Source organism: Drosophila mojavensis, unplaced genomic scaffold (assembly GCF_018153725.1).
Source record: "Drosophila mojavensis isolate 15081-1352.22 unplaced genomic scaffold, ASM1815372v1 contig_16, whole genome shotgun sequence".
NCBI classification, from domain to species: Eukaryota; Metazoa; Arthropoda; class Insecta; order Diptera; family Drosophilidae; genus Drosophila; species Drosophila mojavensis.
Window position 1 is genome coordinate 11,407,330 of NW_025318693.1, and position 24,531 is coordinate 11,431,860.

The window sequence follows — 24,531 nt, forward strand, 5'->3', positions numbered from 1 at the left end:
GGAGCAAAAAGTGTTGCAGTTTACTTTTGTTTTTAGAGAAAAATAGTTACTTGTACATTTATGTATGGATTTTGTTCTGTTTTGTTATCTTGAGTTCATGAAACAATTTTATAGTTGGCTCTCAAATGTTGTTATTGGATTTATAATTTTGCTTTTGTTTTATTTATTTATTTTTTTTTGTTTTTGTTTGTTTTTTTTTTTTTTTTTTTTTGGTTTTTGCTTAAAATTAACACTACATCAATGTATGTACTATAATTAGTATTTTTAGTTGTATGTTTTTGTTGTTTTTTTTTTAATTTATAATTTTTTTTGGTTTTTTTTGTGTGTATTTTTTGTTGGTAATTATGTTTTGGATTTCTTTGAATAGCATATTATATTAATTCATTTTTTTTTTTTGACTTACACTAAGTTTTTCAATACATAATAAAAGAAACATAACTAAAATGTTGGAAAAAACTTTGTGTTGTTTTGTTGCAGTATATTTGTGTTTTAAATTAGGCAAGAAATCAAATCACCTGCGAGCTGCAATTTTTGTGCCAGTGGCTAATCGATTCGAGCTCGAATCAAACAGTTTATTTCGAACTCGAATAAGTTTGGCGAAAGGCCGCACGTCGCGCTTCGCAGTGGTCTATGCAATATGGGAGAGGTTAAGTCGGATTTTCCATCATAGCCAAATAATAGTAATTTAATTTTAAAAGAAAATTACTCTTTCCATTTTTGTAATATTATATTAAATTTTTTTTTTTTTTTGACGCGCATTAATTTTGTTTTTTTGTTTTTTTGTTTTGTTTCATTGCATAGACGACTGTCCCGGCGCCCAACGTGTGCGATCGCTAGGAAATTCACGGAAATCGGGTGTGGTCTGATTAACCCCAAGCACCGAGCCCCTTAACTGCAACAGGTCGAGGTGATTTGCTGAACGCAAAAGTCGTGTGAATGTCTCTTTAGAAGTCGGCATGAACAAAATGTTTGGGTGAGTGTTTATATTTGGATTTTGGATTTGTTGGGCGACTGTTATGCGATTTCCGTGTTAGCATAACAGTAAATGAATTAAAAACGGTCTGCTTTTGTGTTTGCTGTACGTGTGTGTGGGTGTGCGTGTATGCTTGTGTGTGCTGGAAAAGGCGGCTGGAAATACTCTGCAAGGAGTTCCTTCTCATTGGAACCGGTTATTCCCACTTCCAGTCGCCTTCACGTGTATCGTGTGTGGGGATGGGGGGCTTGTGCATGCGAATAACCGCAAGTGCAGACCATGCACATGCGCCCCATCCCCAGCAGGGATAACGGTATTACAGCAAGTTTTCTCAGTGTGTCTTGTGTTTAACAAAAACATTTAATGTAAAAATAGTTAAAAAGTTTTCAAAAATTGTTTTTTTATAAGCGTTTTGAAGTTGAAATTGTAGTGTCTCCGGTTCTTTTCTTTTCTTCATCTACCTTCCTTTTCTTTTCTATATCTTGTTTTTGTTTTTCCATTTTTCTGTAAGTGGGTTCAACATCCAAAAATGTTCAAATGCATGTGAAATACTTACGTGCCCCAAAAACTGACTAACTGACCGACTGGCCGACCACCAAAGGCGGACAATCGGACAGAAATACTTTGTAATCAGGCACATTGTTTTTTTTTTTTTTTGTTTTGTTTGTTTTGTTTTTGTTTTTCTGTAAGAAAATGCATTCGTTTACTTTGAATAATATTTGCACAACAGTGGAGAAAATTCATACCAATTGCACAATCCAGATTTTTGTTTAGCTCATTCATAATTTTCATGCATCTTATCGTACGTACATCCGTATGCCCATTCATACATACACATGCACCTGTTATATACATATGCATGTATGTGTATGGTCGGTGCACTCGAATTTGTAGTACAAAATTTCTATCGCTAGTTCCGTTTGGTCTAACGATCTTTTGATTTTCATATGCGAATTGTTGCGTCCCTAATGGTTTATATGTCTATACATACTATGCAATTTGCAGCGATTTTGTTGAAAACAAAAGCTTCGTAAGAATTTTCTCGCATCTGTCGTAACATTTATGTTTAAGCTTTTTGTGTGTTTTTTTCTTTTTCGTTTTCGTTTTTTTTTTTTGTTACTTTTCCGTGTAGGTTGCGCTAGAGCGCTGGGCAGCACTATTCCGCCATCTGGCGGCCATTGCTGCCGTTGCCAAATTCGTTAATTTTTGTTCTTTTGTTTTGTCACGATTCATTATTTTCTTTTCGTCAGTTGATACCAACAAACAATTATTTAACAATTCAATTTTGTACTATTTTATATGTTGCTATGCTCTTTGCGCTGGTTTTGTTTTTGGTATTCTTTAGCTTTTACTTCTTCTTGCTTATTAATGGTATCACTAATCTGTCGTTGATTTCTTTTATACATACATAGGAACGAAACGGTAAGGAACATAATTGAACTTGAATTTCTTTTCTTACAACATTTGCCAGACTATTGCTGTGTGTGAGTAAGTGAGTGTGTGTGTGAGTGTTTGTGTGTGTGTGTATGGAATAAAGATTTGAATATATCATCGTATCGACAGCACGCATGCACACATACTTCCAATACACACTATGCATGTCCTGTGCGTACACATACATACATACATACACATACACATACGATGCTGAGTAGTTGATGCGTAAATTTGACGCTTGCAGTTGCGCCCAGCTGCTGTTATAGTATTAGTAATAGTTGTTGTTCTTGTTCATGTTGTTGTAGTTATAGCATTAAATAGTATTTAATAGTTGTAGTTGTTTGTTTGTTTTTCTTTCTTTCTTTTTTTTTGTTTTTGAAATATATTTTGTTATATTTAGTTACAGTGTTGGCCGCGCTGCTCGTCAATTACTTTCGCGAGCCACTGTACGAGTTTCGAGCTGTTTGAGTTTAACGTACTTATTGCAGACGATCGATGATATAGTATGACTATGACATAGACACCATCTCTATACACATATACATATATAGGAATAGAAATACACATACATACATATACATATAGTAAAAGAGTTAATTTTGATTAAAGTTGTTTGGCTTTTTCTTTTGATTTGTTTCATTCGCTTTCATTTTAGTTCAATCTGTTGCTATGGCAATCGACAATGAGATTGTGGCTGCTGTGTGGTTGTGTGGTTGTGTAGTGGTGTGGTGGTGTAGTGGTGTGGTTGTGTGACTGTGTGGATGTGGTAAACACTGCAATGAGCACGTTAAATCAGACGCTCGCTATACCATATTCAGAAGTCCGTATTATTTGGGCCCGCATCTGCCTCGGCGGCATCGCCCACCTCACCCACGCTCGGTGGCAGCGCCAGCGACAGGTGTGGAGTTGCTGAGCCGGCGACGAGCATGGTTGGCTCCGTGTTGCGTCGCTTCATTTTAAGTTTATTCTTTTTTAACATGGTGGCCTAAGTAGGTGAGGCATGATTCACAAATCGATTAATCAAGATAATCAAGTTGAAGAGGTTAAATTGCAATGTTGAAGTTTTTTGGCGTCCGGTGCATAAATTGATTAAATTGATTAAGAGCAGATTAAATGTATATTGTTGTTGTAGTAGTAGTTGTTGGTGTCATAGATGTTATACATTCAATTGTTGTTGTTTATAAAAGATCATATTAATTTATGTTCAGTAATATATAGAGAGATAGAGAAAAAAGAGAGAAAGAGTATAAAAAGGAGAGTTAACATAAATGAAATTATGTTATTATTATCATTATTATTTTTGAATTATTTAGTTAGTTAGCTTGTAAACTTGTACATATTGAAAATCAAAGTATTAATGGGCAGTAATTAATTTCAAATCAGAATTAAATCAAAAATCATGTTTAGCAAATCAAGCAAAATGCACGAAATTGGAATAAACTAAATTCCAGATGGTAAATCATTTGCATCTCTAGCAATTTGTAATCAACAAAATCGAAAACAAATAATATACATTTTTTGCTCAGTGTATATATAGTATGTGAGTGTGTGTGTGATGTGTGCAGATTAGTTGTAATTAGGCCCTGCACACTCTAAGCGCATTTCAAAAGAAGGCTAAAAGCTTCAAAAAATTATTTTCAACTAAAGAAACTCTTCAGACGTGTGTGCGATTCTGTGTGTGTGTGTGCGTGTGTGTGAGTGTGTATTAACGTTTTACAACTAGTTCAAGTTTTTTAAAAGCGGTGGTCTTTATATTATTGTTGCTCTTGGTCAGAGGATGGTGGCTTATTATTTAGGTGGTTCGGTTTTAAGTATTCTATAAAAAGAGTTTTCTTTTCGAGTTTTCATCAAAGTTTGTCTAATTACTGCACCAGTTTATTCACAATGCTTTTGATAACCTCAGCTTGCACAAGTTTATGGTATATTTCGATTTGGTATATATGTAAGTTTGGGTTCTTTTTGTTTTTTCTTTTGATGGTTGTTTATATTTCTTATACTATGTGTAGTCGTATGTAGCATTTTGTTAGGTTTCCTATAGATCTGCGCTTTCATGCATGCTGTGGCTGGCATTTGGTTTAGTTGCTTCTCCTGCCGTTACTCTCTCTATGTATGTTGTTTGGGTAATGGGTCGGCCTATGGAAAGAAACAGGAGAACCAATATCGTACACCGGACACGTATGCCGAGGCTATACTCTATGTGCTGCCAAAGGGTGCCGAAGGCGGCACTGAAATATCCTTGTCACCATTTTCGGCCGCATGCTGCGGCTGTTGTTGCGCCTGTTGCAGCTGCTGTTGCTGCTGCTGCTGCTGCTGCTGTTGTTGCTGTTGGTGTTGCTGTTGTTGTTGTTGCTGCTGCTGCTGCTGCTGCTGTTGCAGCTGCGATTGTTGCGGTATGTTCTGTATGGCCGTGGTGCTGCCAGCCGCCGAGAGGCTTAGCGCCGCCGGCGAGATATGCGGCTCCGTAAGTCGTCGTTTACTCTTCGTTTTCTTCAGCATGGTAGCCTGAATGTAGCATAAAACACACACAAGGGTCAAAGGCGACATATCTCAACGGCTCAACACATCAACAACGTATACACCCAAAGAAAAACAAAACATTTACAGTAACAAATCGGGTTGCTGCCCTCTCTCATACTCCATTTCCTCAAAGATTTCAACAGTTTTTTCTTCAAATATTTCACAATTCATAGATCTGACATTGAATCGAAGTAAACTAAAGAACAAACTTTGTTCCGAAATGAATTAAATTTTCAATTTATTCCAAACTGAATAAGATTTAAGAATCATCTATAAAAATCGGAGGAATAAAATTTCACTTTCTCAATTTTTTTCCTTCTTCTTTTAATATTGTTAAAGGAGATGCGGAATTATATATATGTACGTCTCATATGATGTATGATCGAATTATCTTGCAGAATACACACAAATAATAGAGTTGGAGAAATACTGCACTAAATTTGTATATACATGATTTCTGGTGGGGCTTATGGGGACAGCAGGTGCTTGAATATATAAATGTATATATATATATATATATATATATATATATATATATATATGTATGTAGAATGTAAACACAATTAATATCGAATACAGACACGCACTAACAGTGACAAAGTTTGGTTTCTATTGCAATTGCCTTGCTATCAACAACAATTAGCTGGATTAACTTGATGAACAAATCAAATTACAAAATACGTGTAACACAATTATTCAGTTGGACCATAATATTTGCATTTTGGGACGTAGGACGTGGCTGTTGGTTGATTGGTTTGGTTTGGTTGCATGCAAACAGTTTTCATTATTATTTTGTTTTGTTTTTTTTTTCGTTACATAAAAACAAACACACACAGTTTCAATTCAATTATCAAATCATTTCTTACAAAGATCGATCTACTTTTAGCATACAAATGTGTCAACAAACAAATTCTTAAGCTATTTTCCTCAGCTTGTAGCTGTTTAACATGTAGATAACTGGAGGATAATGTTGTTGTCAAATGTTAGCAAGACTAATCGAAAGAGTCGCGTTCGCATTAGTATTACAAATTAAATGCGAGTTGTTAAGGTACCAAGCTGAACTTCAATCATCAATCATCAGTCAATCAATCGTCGTTCGAATCCGAGTCGTATGACATAGAACGAAGTTTCTTGTGTTTCTTTTCTTTTTCTTTGTTTTCCACTAAACTTTTATAGTTTATAATAATCTTATTATTCTTATCCGGCTTAATATAATTTTCTTTTTAGGTGGTTTGTCAAGTATGATCTGTGGTTGCTGACTCATTAGGTGTACAATCAGTAAGTAACGTACGCAGAAATTTTAGAGAAACCATAAAAAGGAAAAGAAGTGGAAAAACGCGCAGTGACAAAGAGTTTTGGTGCAAATGTTTTGAATTCATCGGGTCCATATGATATTGCTTGTATGTATATACAAAAGAAATGATAACGGAAAGCTGTCATGCAATAATAACTGAATATTTGAGGCATGCAATCCTAGCTTATATACAAAGGCGTTTAATGCTTGGCTCGCACATACCTTGAGCGCTGACTTGAGGACCACAACTTCGCCGGGGCTTTGAATCCATGGCTCGCCATCCACCTGTACTGGCATATCGGTTTTCAAGTGTATCTTGATGTGACCACCCTGAAAAGACGGCACAGAATTAAGTGCCTTGCTCGGGCCCACACGGCGTATGCTTAACCCACCTGTGCTATGCGCATGGCCGTGCGTATGCCCGACTGGATCTGTCCCAAGTGCACCACACCGGTCACTCCCACGACCTCCAGCATGCCATCGTAGTGATTGGGCGTGCTGAACTGATCGTCCTTATCCGGACCCCAGGGATTTGCGCCGCTGCCCCAACTGAGCGAAGAAAGAAGAAGAGTGATTAGCAATAGGTCATACGATATTTGTTCATCTAAGTCTCATGTTTACCTCAATATATTTAATATGATGATGCCGTCGACCGGTGGCAGATCTACGACCTTGCCATCGACCTCTAGGCGAAGCTCCTTTTGCAAATCCTTGACCGTTTTGCGTCCCACAATCTTGCGCAGTCCCATCTTCACGTAGTAGCCCTTGTTGCGCAGCCGTGAGTTGAACTGATTGGGATTCTCCTCGCGAGCATTGTGAAAGTCCAGGCAGAGATCAGCATCGATGCCAATGCCAAAATAGTTGTTCATTACAAAGATCTGGGAGTTGTCCTCGTTTTGGGCACCGCCTGGTAATTGAGAGCAATTATTTAGTTCGAAGTTGTTCGAATCGTTGGGTGGGGGGACAAAACGCTAAACGCACACATTGACACATCACAACAAAAATTGAATTTACAAAACATCGAGTTGGATATATGAGTCGGTTTTACCGATGTATTAAGAGATCGAATTCCAGACAGCAGCCGAACTTGATATTTATATACTTTACCTGTGCTCCAGGAGCAGCTCGCTCGCTCGCTCGTCGCCAGAACTAACTACAACTAGTACGGGTGCATGCAGAGCTCTACTAAGAGCACAAATATATCGTATATACATTCAAGCTACAGCATTTATCATCAGCTAACAAACTTGACGGCGCAGTCTGCACGGACTTTACTTTTATGTGGTTAGATCGGGAGGCTTGGAATTTAATATTTTGACTACTTTATGGCAGCTAAAGCTCAAATCGGGTAGCTCGACATGACATGAGATATTTCTGCAACTTATTGGAAGGATTCGAAAGGGGAATATTAATGGCAGTAAAAACCTGTTTTCATTTCTCTTGTCAGTTGCAAAAATATTCACAGAAATGGATATCTTTGCGGATATTTGTATTGTTTGTAAAGCAATATTTAAAAGCACATTTCAAATTACAACACGAAGTGTAGAGCTATTGCCCTTTTTTTTTTTTTTTTTTACAAGGATATTGGCCTTGGGATTGTGGATGGGGGCATTAGTTAAATTAGACAGTGAAACGCATAATAAACAATAACAAAATTTTGAAACATCAAATGACCTGATATATCACTCGATGTCAGAGCCGGTAATTGATGATGCTGATTTGTTTGTTGCGATAAATGTGCTTGGTGCGCCTTCTTCTTCTTACCAGTGGTTTGTGAGGGCGCCTTCATAGCCGGCTCTTCGGGCTTATCTTCCGGATGGAAGACGACGGTCCAACGATCCAATCTAATCTCCTCGGCCTCGATGACATCACGCAGCATATTTAGGGGATCCTCGCCACCGGTGTAGCCGGAGCCCCAACATAAAACGCGTGCCAGATCGTTGCCTGGCAAGAGTTTGGCTTAGGCAACAGGAAACAGGTGGGCAAATTGGAGTCTTGCTACTTACCTGTACCCAACGGCACAATGGCGCACGGCGGACTAGAGCATTCAGAGTCCTGGCCCACGTTATCCAAGCACTGCAGCACCCAGCCAATGGTGCCATCGCCACCGCATACCAGGATCTTGTAGTTGGTGATTTGGCGGAAAACGTAGAGCCTGTCGATGAAAGGATAGTAGATAATGATTAGGTGCTCAAGTTCTTAGGCATTCCATTTTAATTGTCGCTTACCCGGGTAACGGACCACCGTTGTCCAAGTCAAAGACCTGGTACGGGTTAAGTAGTTTTCGAAAGCTCGATATTAGTTCCAGGCCCTGACAGCCGCCGGATTTCACATTTACAAAGACCAACAGTGGCCTGACATCGGAGGGTACCATGCTGGGTTCAATATTTGGCAATAGCAAGACCAGTAGCTTTTTGTCCTCAATGATCGTTTCACGTAGGTTGTAGAAAGCGCGAACCTGATCGGAAATATACAAAATTGATAAGAATCCTCAACAGTCAGTTCTAAGGTGTCTTCTCTTACCGCCTTTTGAGCGTCCTCGAATGTTAACACGACCGAGCCGTACTCATAGTAAATGGGTCCAATGCTGATGAATTTGTTCTCATCAGTCACATATTTGTTTAAAATTTGCTCGTAGTTGCGCTGCGAGAGTCCTGTGGGCAGGTTGCCCACAAAGAGCGCAATGTTTGGTCCATGGGGATCCTGTTTGTGCTGCATGTAGAAGCGCATCAGTTCCATTTGACGTATGGAATCCTTGCCCAGATGCTTCATTATATCCCAGGGACGTTCGTTCCACGAGAGTATGCGCTCGGTAACGCCGCGGTCGAGCAAAACTTCCGAGCATCTGAGAGCGGATTGGGAGTTAGACAGTTGAAATTTTTGATTATGAGTCGTCGTACCTGTAGTCCTGTATTTGGTTATCATGTAGACCGAATTTATCGAGAGCGTCGCGTATCAAGTCCTTGATGACAGTTGTATTATCCACAGGAACATTGACATAGGGATCCTCCAGCGAGCACTGCAATTTGCCAGGATACACACGCACATGTCCCCTGTCCCTGTCGTGAAACCTCAAATAGATGGCCGGTCGCTTGCCCTCCAAGTGTGTTAGATTCAACACGGGTGTCGGATCCTGCAGCGGTGTGTCTTCCATGCCAGCGGGCGCATACATATCGGTCAGATAAAAGGCCTGCGGATCGCGCGTGATGTGAAAAGCTCGCAAGGCGGTGGTCAATAATTGCTCCAGCGTGTATGTGCGCTGAACGACGATCGCACGGTATTGCTGGCGTCGGAATGAGTTGTTGCCATCAAACACCTTGATCATCTCTGCAAGGAATGGAACGAAGGAACTGGTTAGTCTTGGCCTTGGGAGTAGGATATCCTTTGTCATACTCACCTATATCTTTCTCTTCACGTTCCTTTTCCCTTTTCTCTCGGTCCTTTTCCGATTTATCGGACTTGTGGCCCGTCGGCTCGGCTCGATACTGTGTGGAAGAGCCACCTGAGCCAGGACCAGTGCCGCTGGCGCTGGCAGCAGCTGCGCCTCCGCCACCGCTGCTGCTACCGGCACCGCCTTGGGCGTTCATGCCATGCGAGGACTCGCCCTTGCCCAGGGATTCCTCGTCCTTGAAGCGGGGCGCATCTCCGCTGCTAAACTCCTCCGATATACTGCGTGCTAAATGAGCGCAGAGTTACAAAAAACCGTTAGTCTCTGCTTCAATCAGTGAGCCGGATCGGGTGTTAGCTTGAGGTGATCATGCAGTGTCGGGGTTAGTTGACTGTGGATCGATTGTGACTGTGACGATTGTGGCGAAATGTGTAATGCGAGGCGAAATGGTGCGATCGTGTGATGATTAGTCGAGTTAGTAGTTAATTAAAGTAGGTTAAAAACAATCGATAACTAAAACAGATTGTTAGCTCAATAACTAGAAACAAGAACCAAGAACCGAAATCAAACTGAAGCCAATCGAGCACTGAGTACTGACAGTATACGGCAGTCGGTGGCAGTTGCTGTTAGAGAGAGATTACAAAACGAGTACAAAGTACAAAGATACAAAGATAGCGGTACGCTAATCACCTCTGCGCTTCTGGTAGCGTGGCTTGCGCCAGCCGGCGGACAGGCCGCGCACGCGCCGCAGCAAACGGCCGAGCACGTGACCCGGTGCCTGGCCATCGGCATCGCTGGCACGGGATCGACTGCTGGCAGCGCCATCGCTGATATCGCCAGCGATGTCCTCGCCACTTAAGCCGCCGACGCCGCCGACGCTATGGGGCCGATCGTCCAGATACAAATCCTCGTAATCCACATCATCGTAGCCATCGGCATCCGTATCGTGGGGCAGACGCGCCGCGGACAGCATGTGATAGTTGTCATCGTATGGCTGATAGTTGCCATCCTCATCCTGTATGGTTATCTCAATGTTTTGTGATAGTCTGTCCAGGCTGTAGTTGCTCTTGGCGCCGCCCTTGGGCGAGCGCTTGGAGCGTCGACGCTGGAACAGACCGCGTCCGTATTTCTTGCTGCGGGCGATGCCCGGCTCCTGGAACGACTTGCTGCGGCCCACAGGGGACAGCTGCAGGACCGCCGCGGTCGGTGCGGGGGATGCCGAGGAGCAGTCGCTGGAATTGGGTGAGCTCACCGATCCGCCCTTGTGCTTGGGCGCACTGAGTATGGGCTTGGGCTTGGGCTTCGGCTTCGCTTTCAAGAGAGCTGCAGTCTTTGGGTTGCGGCCGGCGAGCACGCTTAAGGCATGTGAAGCATCAGCCGTGGGCGGACCAGGGGCGGGGCCCTTGCCCTTGGCTGCGCCTGAGGCTGTGCCTGTGCCTGTGGCTGTGCCTGCGGCTGTGGCTGTGGCAGTGGAGCGCGCTTGATTCCTGCGCTGCTCGGAGGTGTTAGAGGTGTTACTATTACTACTATTATAGCTAAGGTTGCTAATCAGATTCATGCTGGAGTCGAGATCGTCGGTATTGGTGAGTTCACCACCCGTATCGGACGTCTCGTAGCAGCTTTCCCGCGGCGCCGTCTCCAGCTCCACGTCGCCATGGTAATCCGTCTCGCTGACGTCGCGCGGCGATCGACGCGAGCAGCGCTTGCGCAGCGAGACATCGCAATGATCGTAATCGTCGCTCAGGTCGCCGCCGCTAATATCACAGACTCCGCCATCCAAATCATCGTCGTCGTCGTCGTCCTGCTCGCTGTTCGAGGCGCCGCGACGTCGACGTCGGCGCGCATGGTTCAGCTTGCGGAACAGACTCGTGTAGAGCAGATGCAACGAGGAGTTGGCCGACGGAGACTTTTGCAGTGGCCCTGGGCCCACATTGCTGGAGGCGGTGGTCAGCTGAAAGGCGCTATCAGGCTCCGTCGTATTGCACTGCTGTTCGTAGTCGTCCTCCTCGGCATCTGGCTCGTCCGGATCCTGATAGCCGCCGGTTAGCGAGTTGCTTGTGTCGCCCACTGTCAGCGATGGCGTGGGTGAGACACAGAGGGAGCCACAGGATGTGGGCGTGGGCGGCGTTGAAAGTAAAAAATGTTGTTTCGATTGCTCAAGACGCTGTCTGTGGAGCTCGAGGAGCTCCTTGAGACACAAACCCGATGCACCAACTTCACCAGCCGCGGCCTCTGCACCGAGCTCCGGGCTGGCTGCCAAACCAAACCAAAAAAGAAACGTTTAAAATAACACAAGAAAAACTTAATAAATGAATAAATCGAAATGAAAGGAAGCAATCGACAAAGAGACAGAGTAGAGTGAACGAAATGAGGAAATAAACCGCAGTTGTACATTGAACAATTTTCAATTTGAAAACAAAATAAAATAAAAAGAAGAAGAAGAAGAAGAAGAAGGAGACATAACAAGACGAAAACTGTTTGCGATAGTGTAACAAGGTGAGAAGAGTAGGATGAGGCTTGAATAGCTGAGATGATAGTCCATGGATCTGAGAATACATTCAAATGTGCACAACATCGAGAGCTGATGCAGCTTATTGGGTGAGTTTGGGTGAGTGAGCTGTTGTGCGCCCATTGGCTGGCCGCCGCATTTAGGCCGTGGCAATTGGATCGCGCAATCGGTGCGATCGAATTTGGGATACGTTTGCTAGAAATGAGGCCAGTTTGGTACTTACGACAAGAATAGTCGCGTACGAGCGACGTCTTCGATTTGACCTGGACGCCTATGATCGCCTCGATGGGCACCTCTGTACGTGGTATCGACACTGAATGCGGAGGTAAGTAGATAGGTTGTAGAATACCAAAATTACATTCGGTTGACAGGTACATGCGACATCCAGCGTGCGTGGTCATGCCACACCACTCGCAGCGATAGCCTGAGCGAAGAATGGGAAGCAATTGATTAGCATAAGGATTAGCATTCTATCGTATAATCATTCACTCACCTGTGAGGCATTCCGAAGACCAACAGGTTTTCTTGCAGTAGGCGCATTTGGACGTTGGTGGAAGATTGCCCTCCCGCCAATGATGCTGTGAATCATATCAGATTTCTCATATCTACCATCTGTATCATCCATCTATTATTTGTTACTCACTTGATGCCTCACATTAAGCAATTCCTTGCCTGGCACGTATGTTGCATTCTCTGTGCAATCGGGCACTGCAAAATCTTGGCACTCAATATGCGCGAAATATTCGCAAACTGTGAAGGGGGATACATTATTTTATTATACATATATATGCATATATACTTGGCAATAAATAATTTAAGCATATTAATGTAAATACAAATTTAAAATTAATTTTTGTGGACAAAATTTCTTGAAATTTCTATAAATGTACAAAATTCAATTTTCTATATGATCTCACGATTCTATATTAATTTGATGAAACTAAAATATATATAGAAATAAATGTTGATAGAAATTTCTTGGAATATTTCGAATTAAGTTCTGGCGCAAAAATAAATTATTATAAATCACGAAATTAATTAGAACATTTTAAAATAAATATAAAAGCATATTTAAATTAATGTATATAGATCATGAACTATTACGAATTAGACTTGGACGAAAATGACACGAAAAGTGCATAAAGTTATAAATAAATTGAATACATGTTTGACATGAACAGGAATTGGTTATGAAATGCATTTTAAATTAACAGACAGCCCTCAAACCGGGACAGGAGCGAGCTTCGAGCCATTCTACTTGTCGGTCGATGGGGCGCACTGGCTTACCTAAACAATGCACCGCTGGTGTTTCATCCAATCTCTTACGGCATACGGTGCAGAATTTTCTCTTGTGATGGGTTGGTTCCGACCAACAATGGGCGACGGGATTCTGTCCAACGAGATGACAGTTGTCAAGTTATTCAATGAACAGCAGATATGCGGCATGCATGCATGTATGTAATGTATATAGACCTACATGCATGCATGCATGCCTGCATATACATATATGTATGTATGTATATGCGATAGTGTACGCACCTTTATAATGCATGGCGCAATGCCGGAACAGGGCGTTACAACGCTGGTGACACATCGTTCGTGTATAATAAAGTTGCAAACTGCAAAAGAGAGAAGCAAAACGGGGAAGTCATGAAAGTATCATTCAATAGCAAATAAAGGCATCGTTCTCTCTAACTATGTAATGTCAGTGCTTATCTAAATGAAACAGACAAGCATATAGATATATATGTATGCATCTATATGCACATACATATACACATACATATGTATAAATAAGCCCCATAATTTTACGTCTTGATGTGAGTCGCATTTGCATTACATACAGTCAAAGCTGCTTAAAAAAACGGACTTTTAAATATTTATTTGTTTTAAATTTCTATTTGATGAAATATAAATAGGCTACTTAATCATTAATCATTAATAGACAATAGAAGCAGTAAAGATATTCTATGTTACTACAGGTACTTTTTACTTGTATATATTTCATACTTCATAAAAAATAATATTATAATTTATTATTTCTGTTATATTATAATATTTTTATTTTACTTATGCATCTCTAGCTAATTATAATTTAATTCCATAAGGACCTTAGCCAATTAGGCTAGCCAACGAGGCGTTATTCTCAGCTCCTTTATAGCGATTTCACTGTACATGTTTAAAGGTATGTGCCCTGAAATGCACATTATATGCTTGGGTTTGTGGACAATGCTACGTCATCGTCAGCCAACCATTACTCGGTCATTCATAGCGATGGGCCATGCTGGCTCTTGAGTTCATGGGCGCCATTTTCATTGAAGGCTTATGCACACACACACACACTCACACGCAAACACATACACGCATGCATGGACAAAAGCACTTGCATGCAGATGCACACAAACACATACATACACACATATATATACCAGCACACACACACTCACTCTCAAGTGAGCTGAATCAAAATGGAAGCGAACGCTAAGTGGCTAACCGAAAGAAGAGAAGCAAAAGCAGCACACAGAGCACGAGAGCGAGAGAGGGAGAGAGGCAGGGACAAAAGCGAAAACAATACTGTAGGGCAAACAAAGAGCTCTCTCCCGCTCGCTCCTACTTCGTCTACTCTATGTGCGCCTGTGTTGGTGTCTGAATGGAAGTAGCAACAGCTCGCAGCCTGTGACCGAAGCTGCGCTGCCAGCGTCTTAAGCAGCAAAACTACACGAATACATGCGCTGAGTGCAGCGCAGCTACATATACGCATAGGTGTGTGCGTGTATGTGTGCATGATAGTGCGTGTGCATGTGTGTGTGGTCTCTTATGTATTTTTGGTAGATCTCTCTGCGTGTAGCCCAACATAGAAATAAGAATTTTATTTTTAGCATTGCGTGAAAATTTTACACACATTTTATGTACATACATACATATATGTATGTATCTAATTATATGCATGCATAGGTAATTATGTATGTGCATTAGTGTAGCAAAATAAATTCATAATTGAATACATGCCAGTATGTACGTGTGTATGTATGTATGCGTGCAGTTGGGGCTACATTTATTTGTGGATATGCATTTGAGTTGATGTGCTTGTATGTATTTGGCTCTGAGTCGAATTAGGCCGCTGACCTGACGCTGACGCTCTGACGTCATGAATGAACTCATGAGTTGTTGCTGCTGCTGTAGCTGTAGCTGTTGTTGTTGCTGTTGTCGTTTAGCTATGTATATAAATAAACGAGTACTCGAAGCGTTTACGGCGCATGTTGCATGTTCCAAGTGGATTACAAATTTTTTGGCCAAATGTGAGGCTGGCATGAAATCAACTGCAGCCTCTCAATCGACGAGAGAGTGAGCAAGCGGGTGAGTGTCTGTGTATGTGTGTAGGTTCATGAAACATAATATTATACATATTTGAAGCAAGCAGCAGGCATACAATTCTCATATCCATATCGTTTGATTCGAGTGGAGCACGTGGCCCGCACTAGTTTTATTTTATGATTTGGAGCATTACGAGTGGACGTTAACTATCTGTGCATACATACATATGTATTTATGCATACATATATAATAAATACATGTATTTATAGTTATATTCAGATTGGTTTGCATTTTCTTTGGCATTATGTATACCAAAATGTAAACGTACGCATGTATGTATATATATGTATGTGTGTGTATGCCAACAGAGAAGATAAGCGCGACGAGGACGCATGGGAAATTTTCTAATGTTATTCTTCAGTCTGGTTGGGAAATTCACGAAACTCAACACACTTTTACTTTTTCATCTTTTGCTTTTGCTTAGCAAGGGCGCGTTATCGTCATTGTTTGTGAGTATATATATATATATGTGTGTGTGCGTGTCTGTGTGTGTGCTTACATTTAGAACAACAATAACAAAGGAAACCTAAAGCCAAATCGTCTAAAAGTACTCAAAGAAGTTGGCAGCAAGTAAAGCTCGAAGACGATGCCCAAAAATGAAAATATATATGTATGTATGTGTGTGTGTGTGTGTGAGGTGGCAAAAAATGTTTGCGAAGCCAAAAGAGCACACACTCTATGTGTGTATCCATACTGATTGTGTGTGTGTGTGTGTGTGAGTTCGTGTTAGCTGTGGCAATTGAATGGGCACAAGTTGACATGCGTAGTACAATAGCAACAATTAAAACTGATATTTGCATAGAACATAGACATGAGTTATAGAAACTTGCTTTCGACAGCAAATCAATTTAGAATCTAACTTCATGACAGCTAGACTCTCTCGAAAATAGATGAAACCATAATTAAATATAGAAATGATTGGATGAATGTGACGCATGAATAACATATATACATGTATACATAGATATGTACATATGTATATAATGCGTATTCGATTCTAAATTTGTGGCCACTTGGCCCTGACCACGACCAACATGGCGTATGCGCAACATTCGAACTCGAGGGCTTTTCATTGGAAATGTCAACCGACGCTTTGACGAATATGTATGTATGTATGTGTATTACAGTTATAGTTACAGTTACGGCAAGCGAGTGCAGCCAATTCATAATTCAATAGTTCGTCAAATTGCATTTGCGTGCTATTTATAGTTCATCAATCGAAATAGCATAACGCTTTAGTTTACCATAAATGTAATTTGTTGAGCTCCAAATGAAATAAACTCAATTCGATTCAGAGGCAAATGCGCGCAGCTACAGAACTTGCTATGCGAGCGTGTCGCACACACACACACACAAACACCCACACACACACGCACATAGCACTTTGGAGCAAGTACGTAAGCACACACAAGGCAACAGTCAAGGATATATAGCGCGAATGGCTATCAACGCGCGATGTTGACGTCGACATTGCCGCCAGCTGCGCCACTTGATAGAGATTGGATTTGCATACCCTGTAACTAATTTATATTTATAGGCTGGCTTATGCTTATCTCAGATCATAGAAAATGAATAGCTCTAGAGCTCTAGCTCAGAAGTTGCTTTTTGACTATGCTAAGCTTTCCCATTTGCTTGTACCGTAATATCATCTATAATATTAAGTATACGTATTATTATATTATTGAAGGTATTTAATATAATAAAATGTTAAATTTTTTATACCCTTTACCCATTGCCAATGAGAAATCATTTGTAGATAAGGTAGACCTAAAATCAGGTATATCTTAAATTAATTTTAATTCATGTATTAAAGATTAAAAATTTAAAAATTAAAAATAAAATGTAATTCATATGTTTATATGTATTTTACATTTTTAAATCACTTTTATTTGTCTAAAATTCGAAATAAACTATTACGTATTCAAATTCAAGTAATCAGCAATTAATTAGATTTTAATACAATCTAAACTTATTATGATTTGTTTATTTAAAATTCAAAATTAATGCCAATTTAATAAATATTTGCTAATTATTAAATGCATATACTAAATAAAAAGTATAAATACGAAATTAATGAAAATCAAAGAACTATTTACTCAAATTAAGTTAATAAGCGAGTCTATCTATATAATGATATATATTTAATTGAAATTCAAAATTAGAGATATTAAAATTTAATTCATAAGTCAAAATTTTGTAATTTATTCACGTCTTTATTTAGTTATTAAAAATTTAATATCAAGAAAAAAGAAATATTTATTTATTCAAAGCAATTGGCGCAACATTTTTGAATGGATTAATTATTTTAAAAATTTCAAATATATTGATTATCTATTTCTTGCTTTTGAATGGAGATTCAGATATCGTTACTACATAAATAATTTAATTTTAAATTTAATATTTGAAAATTTTCTTCCTATTTTTGAAGTAATCCTATCATATGATTATGATCCAGGGATACATTTTTGGTCTTAAAAACATTAAATTAGGCATATAGAGTATCTTCTGTCAGCCCGTGTGGTCCATGGATCGCGTAGCTAAATTCAAAAGCCAAATGTATTGGATCAAAGTTGTTGTTGCTTGGCGTGCACCGTCAGCAGTGCCACTTGAGGACTGCCCGCTCTCGCAACCAACAATCGAATGGTTCTGCCAGCCAAACTGTCGACCCACTAGTTTACGAAAAGAAAACAAAAAAACAAAACAAGAAGCACAAATACAAAATCTGTTTTCATTTGTTTGTTGTTTTCTATTGTTGTAATTGCTGCTGCCGTTGTTGGGAGTGGTTGTGTTGCTGCTGCTGCTGTTGCTGTTGTTGCTGCTGCTGCTTTGGCTTTCTATATAGCGTTATGAATGAACAGCACCGACGATGTTGTGGAGAAGGTAATTAAACGGCAGCAGGTCCGCACCTCTGTTTGCGCATATGGCACTCGCTTTTTTGGTTCCGCCACATTCATGGCGGCCATTGATGACGCACTTTTAGCCCTTCATTGCTATCGGATAGTAACGGAAGCAGGGGTAACAGCTGTCTGTATATGTGTGTGTGCCTATGTGTTTCTGTCTGTCTGTGTGTGTGTGTAGGTGTGTTAACAGGCCGACACACACACGGACAAGGGCACGACAGAGCTGAACAGGGCAGAGCAGAGCAGAGCAGGCCAGCCGGCTTGTAACGAGCCCACACACTTTTTCATATTCAATTTGGTCCTTATGCTCACCTGCTGCTGCTGCTGATGTCGCTGTTGCCGCTGCTGTCGCTGTCGCTGTTGCTGCTGCTGCTGCTGCGTCTGTTGCTGCAATTGCCAGTTGTTATCGGCCCCCGCAACCCTTGAAAACCAATTGAAACGTTGCCTGCAGCTGTGCGCATCCTGTACGCGCGCGGCTCTGTCTGTGTGTGTGTGTGTGCGTGAGTGTGTATTTCTGTGTGTATGCAATTGTGAGTGCATCTCGACCTAGTTTTAGGCGAGTAACAGAGCGCAACCGCTGCTGTTTGGCAACTGTGTGTGGGCGAGTTACTTCTCGTTCTTTCTGTCTCTCATTCTCTTACTCGCTCTTTCGCTGTCCGATTTCTAAGTCTCTATCTCTTTCTAGCCGCTAAAGGAACAGTGCAGCTTGCACACCTGCCTGCCGAGCTGTCTGCCTACCCGCCTGCCTGCTGCAATTGAATTCTTAATTCAAATGCCAATCCGATCTTTCGTTTACTCTCTCCCACTCACAATTTAATGCTCAAACTCAATTAGTGCAGCGTAAAACGCCTTCGCACGCTTTCTAATGAGAGCGACGCCTGGGGTTATGCTACACAAAACGAAAGTTTGCTCTAAAAATACATTTGAGGCGAACAGAAATGGAATATTCACTTGCATTTCGCTATAAATAAATATACATACATATACATATTATTTGTTTATTTCTATATATATATTTCGTCATAGATACATATGTATCATGTGTATTATATGTACGAAAATTCCGATTGTCAAAGCAAAAAATTGAGTTGCAAAATGTTATATATTGCAACAAATGATGTATATAATAAAAGTATCTGCATGTTTATTTAAAAGCAAGAAATAGAGATCTAATATATTATTTATATATGTATATATTATTTATAAATGTATCATATAATCCCAATGCTTTCAATTTTGTCTCTAAGGCATATACGATAACTGCAAAAGTTGTTTAGAAGCCAAGTGCAGGGTATTTGACGTCATTATGACCTTTTAAGCACTCTTGACTCTAGCTGTTGTCGAAATGCATATTGACAAGCTGAAACTGTCATAGCAACAATTAAATACACAATTGCACTTAAAATATGCCAATGAGCGATTATTTTTAGCTGACACTGTCAAAAGCCAAAGTCTCAAGTCTGTTGGTATATTAAAATCCCGAGCTGATTGCGATTGCTTTTATATGTAATATTTATATGTCATATGTAAATATATATTTTTATGAACAAATTTGCAGCTGGCCAACTGAATTGGCTGGGAAATCTTTAGGTATACGAAAAATAGGAAGAAAACGCTCTATGCAATAATTATAATAATAGACGAAGCAGCACAAATAAACAAATTAACGCACGCGGCGAGGCGCCTAACGCGCTTCCAATTGGGAGAGGCGGCAGCAGCATCAGCAGCAGCGATATGGCGATTGACTTGTGCGGCCTGGCCCCAGTTTGATAGATTCTCGTGGCCAGCCGCAGCCCCAATAGACCCCAACGCCAATTGCCAGTGGCCCCACGGTCGTTGCTGTGTCTGTGACGTCGTTGGCCGGGCTCACGTCATGATGCTGCCAGCTGCTGGTTGAACAATCTATTTGTTTTTGGGAAAGTTCAAATGCGCACACTTTTCGCCAAAAATAGAACGACGACGATGATGATGATGAGGATGACGCTGATGATCATTGGCGTGCATCTCGGTCATGTGGAGAGCGTGCGGATGCAGCTTGTAAAAATCACACGATTTCGCTCCACATTATGATGGCAATTCGAAAATGTATTAACAAAACTAGACAAATGTATTTTCATAGAATTTTGGGGCCACTTTTCTCTGATTTGCGCTTTCGATTTGCTCGTTTAGTGCTCATTAAATTGAACTTGGCAGCTCGCAACTGACTAAAGGCCAGAAGTGATCTACGATCAACAAACAACAACAAAAACAAAACAATTCCGTCAAATTTGTATAATTAAGATCTATCTATAATATAATATGTGTCCCATATACATATATTACATTTTTCTATATGTATGAATAGTTTACTGCGTTCTATATATAGAGCTTACATTATAGGAAATATTAGTTTCAATTTAATATCTTTATGATATTAAAACAAAACAAATTATCCTATTTCTGGGAGTAATAGGGGAAAATATCCAAAGAGCCGCAGACAGATCTCTCAATTACGGAATTCCTTTACGGGAAAGTAAGACCTGTTATTGCTATGCAGTCCCATGTATGTGTAATATTTCAAGTACATATGTAAGTCATGTCCAATTTTCAAATGTTGTCAGATACAATTTCTATTGAATATATTTTGATAGGTATATATGTATAGATATAGCATCATAGGGCTGTCATAAGCAATTCAGTCATTCATACAAATTAATGCTATATTTAAATGTCAAAAACAATTTTTATTTTTATATCTGGGTTCAATGCCTATTAAGTACTTTCTAAAATCGCCTAATAATAATATCTGCGTGACTAGATTCGATTACCATAAATTTAAGACAGGATATTCAAATTCAGTAAATTTAAGACCTTCATTAAAACTTCATTAATTTATCAAAAATTTATCCTGTTATGCTGACAAAAAGTAATTACTATATGATATATGTACTATGTATAGCATTTGTTAATTTTATTAATCTATACAAGAAACATTTTTATTACTAATTTGCTTAGCTGCAGTAAGCCAAAGGGCACTGAAAGAACGATCAGAAGGAACGCGAGCAAAGGGAAAACGAGAAAGATAAGAAAGTTATATATACAATACAAAATTATATATAATATACAAATACTCATATAAGTATATATAAAATGAAATATAATTTTCTTTTAATGTCTACTCTCAAGATATTTGCAGAGACTCCCAATACCCTCCCACATAGCAGCCACTTCAATCTGCAACCATTAAAGTGTAAACCACTCTGAGAGTCGAATCTTATGATAGTTCCTTAATGATCTACTAATCGCACTTACCTTCGCAAATGTAGCCCTGCTGTATGAGGCCCCACAGTAAATCCGAGCAGTGGTGACAGTAAGTTGGCTTATGAAATGTCTTCTTCACAAATGAATGCCCATCCGCCATTTTGTTTTTGTCAGCTACTGCTAAATTTTACAATTAGCAGGCGGCTATCGCTGGCGCCTGTTGAAAAATCGCGTGGGACCGTTTAAAGTTGTTGGGCGTTGTTGTTGTTGTTGTGGTTGTGGTTGTTGTAAATGTTTGCTATGGTTGTTTAAGAATGAGACGCGAATTTGTGCTTTGTTGATGACTATTGTTGTTGTTGTTGTTGTTGTCGTTGAGAGGCGTTTGTGCTTTGTTAATTTGGTGTTTGTTGTTTCTTTGTTTCCTTGTTGGTTTGTTGCTTGTTGCTTTTGTTTAGATGGGCACTGCAGGCTGCATGTGCATCTGCGCACCTTTAGAATAGTTTGGCTAGCCAATTAACTGTAGTAACTGGTGCGTACTAAGCCGCAGCCAGCTGAGGCAGTGGCAGAGTGCTTGGGCTTAATTCGAGCAGCGGCAGCGTCACTTGTGATGGCGCCTTCAGCAATATGGGCGTACAAAAATAGGCGTGACTTGAGAGCTGCGTAACCTGTGTCGCCAACTGCTGCTGCTGCTGCTGGACTGCTGCGGCTTCTGCTCCTGCTGCTGCTGCTGCTGCTGCTGCCCTTTGGTGTTTCAGTTGCTGTTGAGGTTGTTGTTGCTGTTGCTGTTGTTCGTGTGGCAGCGGCTCCGACTCTGGCACCGCCTTCTGCTGCTGCTTCTGCTGCTGCTGCTGAGGCTGACAAAAGCGATGACAAATGGACAACGACGACGACGACAAAAATGACGACGACGGCTGCATTTTCATCCATTGATCAACTGGTTGTTGCTTTTATCCAGACATTTGTCGGAATTTGGCGGCGCCTCTGCGCTCCCACCTTCGTAATATGGTATTAAGCAGCAAATTCTTGATTTTCCTTTAGTCCGGGCTTTATAATCAGATTGAAGGCTACGTTGTCATTTACGGTTAAGAATAGAGCTATTGGCTTTTAATTGTAGATCATTGTAGTTTTGTATTCTTATGTTTTATATCTTTGTTTAGTTGTATATTTATAAATATTTTGCTTCGCGTTTGGTGGAGTGTTTGTTGTTATATTTCTTTGTTACTTATTTACAATTAACTGTTACTGTTGCTTCAAGCTCTGCTTTAAAGAAAAAAATCACAAATTACACTTAGCTCACTTGCTCGAAAGCTCACAATTTTATTTGATTGCATTTTTCGGAACTATGAATTATTTATTTATTTAATTGATTCGTTTGTCGCGTTTATTATTATTATTATTTCTAGCGCCGTTCAACGTTCACAACAGCAGCGAAAATGTTGGAATGGTCTTTAGATTCCGCTGGCCCGCAGTTGGAGCGTGTTTTTCCTCCTTGGCGCTGCCTCCTTTTCACTACGTGGGCGCCGCACCCCCAAACGACAGGCAATAAAAGTTTCGAGATAACATAATATGCATGAGCGGGAGTTGTCGGCAGCCCACCACAGCCAGAGCGTGAGAGCGTGAGAGCGAGCGTGCGCGAGAGAGTGTCTAGACTCTAGAGTCCAGCGTGTTTGCTTGTGTGTGGTGAGTTTGCAGCGATGAGCAGCAATACCCGTTATTTGAGTGTACGCTATTTCCCCACACACTTATCGCACATATAGAAAGTAGTAGACATCATATAATAATAAAAGTGGCAAAAATATGATATCAACAGCGTGTCAAGAGAGAGACCCAGCACGAACGCAACGACAGCGAGCGCGTGAGAGCGAGAGAGCGACAGAGTTGAGCTGCCGATTGAAATTGCATTGAAAGCTTTAGATTCCAGAATTGAATGAAAATGCATTATGCTTTCCCTGTGCATTGCCTATCGAATGCCCCGATAAGTATGCACCATTGCCAAGCGGAATAACAGTGGCACTATTGCTCCTGCTGCTGATGATGATGATGACGGCATAGTCGCAGAAACGTATGTGTATGTAAATATGTACATGTATACCATTGTATATATATAGTGCTCCAACGACACCCACGCACAGAGCGTCCATTCACTCAAGGACAATCGCTAGAGCTTGACCATTAACTCATACAAATTCTAATAATAGACGCCACACTTGAAATTTTCAGCTTTATGACAATATGAAAAGGACCAGCAAGACCAGCGGCAGTCTTTATAAATATATCAAATCTACTCGACATACACACTTACATATGTACATGTGTACATAAGTATAACTATATGAGCCAAACATGACACAGAGGCCTGTCGCCACCGTCGCCACGACGTGGGAGGTTCATGTTCATGTCCTGGTCACCCAGCGGCATGCGCAGTCCACAATTCACCACACAAAAGCCGAAGCGAAACTGTGTGCAAAAAGTGGCCAAGTTTAAGGATAAATCACTACGAACAGCAGCTGAAAAGGGAACAAAGAACAGTGGAGCCCAATGGAATTTGGCAACAAATGTTGCTGTTGCTGTTGCTGCTACTGGCATTAGTGGGGTTAAGGCCGCATCAATTTCGTGAGTACGAAATATTATGGAAATTAATAAAAATTATTGACGTTGAGGCAGTTCGCACAATACACATATAAATGTTTATGCGCCTGTGTGTATGTGTGCGTGTATAGCACACATGTACATAGACATATGTATGTATTTGTGTGTGTGTGCATGCATACATATGCGTAGAGCAAGCAGCAACCGTAACACTTTTCACCCACAGCCCGTGTAGCGCCCATTGCCCGTTGCCCACTCCCACTTCCAATCTCACTCTCCTTTTCTTTTACTCTCTCTCTCTCTCTCTCG

The 24,531-nt window shown here is 40.6% G+C and overlaps 1 protein-coding gene across 9 annotated transcripts; it reads right to left on the reverse strand.

The window, feature by feature from the left end:
* Window positions 1-1,455: 1,455 nt before the first annotated feature.
* Window positions 1,456-22,847, reverse strand: LOC6572647 (diacylglycerol kinase theta). Of its 9 annotated transcripts, none has more exons than XM_044007461.1 (17): window positions 21,685-22,846; window positions 13,658-13,737; window positions 13,406-13,508; window positions 12,762-12,868; window positions 12,612-12,696; window positions 12,342-12,542; window positions 10,300-11,862; window positions 9,619-9,897; window positions 9,122-9,548; window positions 8,745-9,066; window positions 8,450-8,679; window positions 8,228-8,376; window positions 7,896-8,165; window positions 6,843-7,128; window positions 6,614-6,770; window positions 6,444-6,551; window positions 1,456-3,395 (listed from the first exon to the last, which is right to left on the reverse strand). In XM_044007461.1, exons 1-17 carry the CDS (start codon window positions 21,791-21,793, stop codon window positions 3,225-3,227), a joined length of 4,647 nt encoding a protein of 1,548 aa, XP_043863396.1. In that variant the 5' UTR covers window positions 21,794-22,846; the 3' UTR covers window positions 1,456-3,224. The 9 variants fall into 9 exon arrangements, with proteins under 9 accessions (XP_043863396.1, XP_043863399.1, XP_043863398.1 ...); XM_044007464.1 differs by having other exon boundaries at window positions 10,300-11,676; window positions 21,685-22,845; XM_044007463.1 differs by having other exon boundaries at window positions 7,986-8,165; window positions 21,685-22,845.
* Between the last annotated feature and the right edge of the window lie 1,684 nt (window positions 22,848-24,531).

What these genes read in the sequence shown, in the direction of transcription:
- LOC6572647 (XM_032733677.2), bottom strand. Translation starts at nt 21,793, where the DNA reads ATGGCGGATGGGCATTCATTTGTGAAGAAGACATTTCATAAGCCAACT. An exon ending in ACCAGCGGTGCATTGTTTAG is followed by an intron (nt 12,869 to 13,405) that starts GTAAGCCAGTGC and finishes CCCCCTTCACAG; the next exon opens with TTTGCGAATATTTCGCGCAT. An exon ending in ACGTGAAGAGAAAGATATAG is followed by an intron (nt 9,549 to 9,618) that starts GTGAGTATGACA and finishes CATTCCTTGCAG; the next exon opens with AGATGATCAAGGTGTTTGAT.